Here is a 3,773-nt window from a genome sequence, read left to right as displayed (position 1 = left end):
GTTAAACTTACTGAGTAGAATTATTATGGGATAACGAGCCCTGTAGGTGCACCGCTGTACCATCAGTTGTTGCGATCGCTAGCGTTACAGATCGCTTTAGTCCTTTGCGAGATAGCGCCCAACTCCTCTCTTTTACACCTCTGACCCTTAGATATTCGTTTTGATCAATCTTTCCATCCTCATCATGTGCTATAAATCTTCCTTGAACGACGCCGAATTGCGACCATCTTCCGACACCACTTACACATTTAACCCTGTAATAACCCAATGTTTTATCTATCCATATTTAATCCATACGTCCTTGCGAATACAACTTGACTGTTTACTTTGTTATTCCCAAAAGTATATTATCAATTTAATGGTCACATACAACACTAATTTTATAAGTATTTGTTTTACAAAATGTACTTATTTAGCATCTATTAACATTATCACAGTAGCCAATTGCTGTAATTTTAAAATAAAACCTCACAGAGCTTCTGTCCAGGTGCCATCGCCCCAAGGCTCTCTAGCCAAAAATTCTGCGGCTAGCTCATTGCTCCAGTCTTCAGGATGTTTCACAGCTCGAGTTGCTGAAGCCCAACTGAAATGCAACGCAAGGGGAATGATTTATGAATGAAATTTATGTAGAATGCCGCCCTTATCTTTTCATTTAAGTCCTTTATGAAACGTTAAAACCGATAATATTCAAATAATGTTTCGAGTCACTTAAAACTCGATGCTTATGCTCTTTCCAACAAATTGTACGTACATTGCATTAAACTTCACATGTCTAACAGCCGCATCACTGATTCTTCTTAACACACCGTTGAATAATATCCTGTAACGGTTTTGAGGTTCGAGAACTTGAATCGACAGACCACCAGCACTCCAGCTGTTTGCTACATTTTCCCAGGCGCACGTTATTGTTTCTGATGACTCTGGAATGAGTAGAACATAAACATTTTAGAATTCATTATACTGATGAAACAAACAAACAAATATAATATTTATTATTTACGTAGGTAGACACACCATAAAGTGGACTTATTATATGCATATTGCGCTATCTGATAATATGTAATCAATCAGCCAATTGCATACTGTAAATTGTTTGATTACAAGGAATTAATCTATCGCAAGCCACATTAAAAAATGTGTCATAATTTAATCAATGTTTTTGTACGTTTTATCATAACATGATCATGATCTCTATCATTTTCAGAAGGTGAACTGTGGTGAAGGTTAACTTCTTTTGCTTTTGAATGATTTAATTTTGTATAATAAAATCGTAATCGATAGCACAGAATAACAACAACAACAACTTTGTTGTTTGTCGCTAATTAATATACATATCCGATGATAAACTTACCTGGCAACCGATAACAAGTTCCGTCCGCTAATTTAACAAATATCTGTACTTCAGCGATTGGTTTGGGACCACACAGTTTACAAATGCCCAAAAATATTGTTGAGCCATCGGGTGCTGAAGCTTTTATATTGAAAGAGTCGTATCCCTCCGCCTGGTTTGGTCGGGGATAGTCCAACAATTGAGTACTGGGTAATTTCATTTTCCAACGTTTCACCGCTAATCGTGCTACAAAGAGTTTGAGGGTATAATTCCAACCTGTAAAAGTAATTTCGGAATAGAGATTTTAAATAGATAATTTTCAAATCCTATAGTCGTTTTGCGAACGATTATCCCGAAATATTGTGGCTCAATATTTCTAATTTGTATCGTAATAAGTATAGTTATAATTATAGATTAAAATTTGTTTTCTATGTGCCCGATTAATTTATGATAAAATGTGTAGGTACCTACAAAGGTTATCAATATATAACAAATCATATAAAAAGAATTTGAATTATCATAACTATAGGTTCTACTTCAATGAACTTTTATATGATTTAATATATTTGAATTTTAAGGATACTTACAATTTCTTTAAGCACACCGTAATTATCAATATCGGGCAAGCATTTTAGGTATATTATATACAAATAATGTTCAGACAAACGCAGCTTCCTATTTCAATACAAATAATAATATTTAATCTAGCGACTGCGTTGCTTGCGTTGCCGTGAGCGTTGCCAGCGACTTCATTCTCTTATTTCATTCATTTTACTCATTTTCTTTTGGTTTTAGTGTCATGTTATAAGTATAACATTTTAGGTAGGCTACCTCAATAAATGGACTATCGACACATAAATAATTTTTCAATTCGTTCTTAGTAGGTTATAAATAGCTTTCCATGAAATATCCCTTTCCATTGATAAACGGAATAATATCGCGCGAGGAAAGCTAGTAAAATATAGGTAATAGTGGTGTGTAAAATATACTTGGTTATATTATGTAACCCGCTGGACGGAACACCGTTTTAGTTGGTACCTAGGAATCCGACCAAACCTACGGCTTCTTGCCAGGGGGACCATGGGTTTTTTCGCAAGATTTTCTCACTATAAAAAAAGTTCTACTCGTATTTGTTAAGTGTCAGTATAAAACTACAAGGAATTTGCTAATTTAAGTTTCTCCTCCACGATGTACTTATATATCTATTTGGTGTTACATTATGTGGCAAAAACATACATGCATCGAAAATTTACGTATGTCATGCTGGTGATCCTTAATGTAATAAATAAATTAATTAATTAACAGTTCTATTGAAGAGTCCAGTTTAAATAAAAATAAGAGGAAATAAAAATGTTAATAGCATCTGCTCTCCTTACAACTTACATAACATTGCACACTCTACCTAAAAATTTAGTAATTGGAATAATGAAAGGATTAAAATATTTTTAATGAAAAGACCATAGATTGATTTTCTTCATTTTGTATATGTATGTATAAAGTGAAGTCACGTGTCCTCTCTTGGCCCGTATGAGGCACATCTTTTTCAACGATCAAATTAACGGACAAGTACTTAAGTAATCCGCTTATGATCTGACTCCGGACAGACCAAGACTTCTGTAGGTCGCCACTTTATATCGAACCCATCCTCTTCGGTTCTACGGAGACGCATTAATATAATAATAGCAATAATTTATAACTATAAACAGTTGACGGCCTCATTGGGTCAGTGGTTAACGCGTGAGCGTAAGATCCTGGGGTCCTGGGTTCGAATCCCGGTGTGGACGGCGTCCACTGGACGCACAAAAAAAATGTCTTGGTCTGGCAGGACACAGAAGGCTTATCACCTACTTGTCCATAAAGAAAATCGATCAGTGAAACAGATGTTTATCATCGGCCCCATACCCCACTAGGGGACACGGGACTTCACTTAGTATAATAACATCTAAACTCAAACATTTATTTATTCAAGTAGACTTCTTTTAGAAGCGCTTTTGAATGGTCGAAATAAATACATATTAAAACCTATCCTTTATTACCTGCTTGTCCATAGCAGCCATTTCTCGTTGATTTCCTGAAGAAAATGAAATATATCACAACAGCACTCGTAAAAAGGCCCACCTGTAGGAACACACTAAATATATCCGTATACATAATTTATACACCAAAAAACGTTCACACAATTCATTAACTCTCATTAAATTGTGGTCACACAACTGCGCACTCGCAATGTCAGATTTGTTATGTTGACATCAGCGGGGCACGCGCCGGTCGGCGGCGCGGCAGCGAGATTAATATATTTTTGTTGTTACCATGCTCATAGATAATGGTTTTTTAAATGATAGGGCCAAGGAAATACCTGTAACGTGACTCTACATGAATCTACACAATTATCTTCGTTATCTTTTGAAAATGCAGCTGCGTGGTTGGAATATCGTGAAATAGG

At 35.5% G+C, this 3,773-nt stretch overlaps 1 protein-coding gene across 1 annotated transcript in view; it reads right to left on the bottom strand.

Annotated features, from left to right (window-relative positions):
* LOC119829380 (putative phosphoenolpyruvate synthase) overlaps positions 1–3,548 on the bottom strand; it is a 13,187-nt gene extending 9,639 nt beyond the window's left edge. Inside the window, exons 1-5 of the mRNA XM_038351851.1 lie at positions 3,367–3,548; positions 1,352–1,606; positions 752–920; positions 473–583; positions 12–254 (exon numbers count right to left, since the gene is read on the bottom strand). Coding sequence (XP_038207779.1) covers positions 12–254; positions 473–583; positions 752–920; positions 1,352–1,606; positions 3,367–3,481 — 893 coding nt within the window. The 5' untranslated portion in view covers positions 3,482–3,548. The remainder of the gene's footprint in view (positions 1–11; positions 255–472; positions 584–751; positions 921–1,351; positions 1,607–3,366) is intronic.
* Between the last annotated feature and the right edge of the window lie 225 nt (positions 3,549–3,773).

This window comes from Zerene cesonia, chromosome 10, assembly GCF_012273895.1.
Source record: "Zerene cesonia ecotype Mississippi chromosome 10, Zerene_cesonia_1.1, whole genome shotgun sequence".
In the NCBI taxonomy this organism is placed as follows: Eukaryota; Metazoa; Arthropoda; class Insecta; order Lepidoptera; family Pieridae; genus Zerene; species Zerene cesonia.
This window is presented reverse-complemented; position numbering and strand designations above follow the sequence as displayed.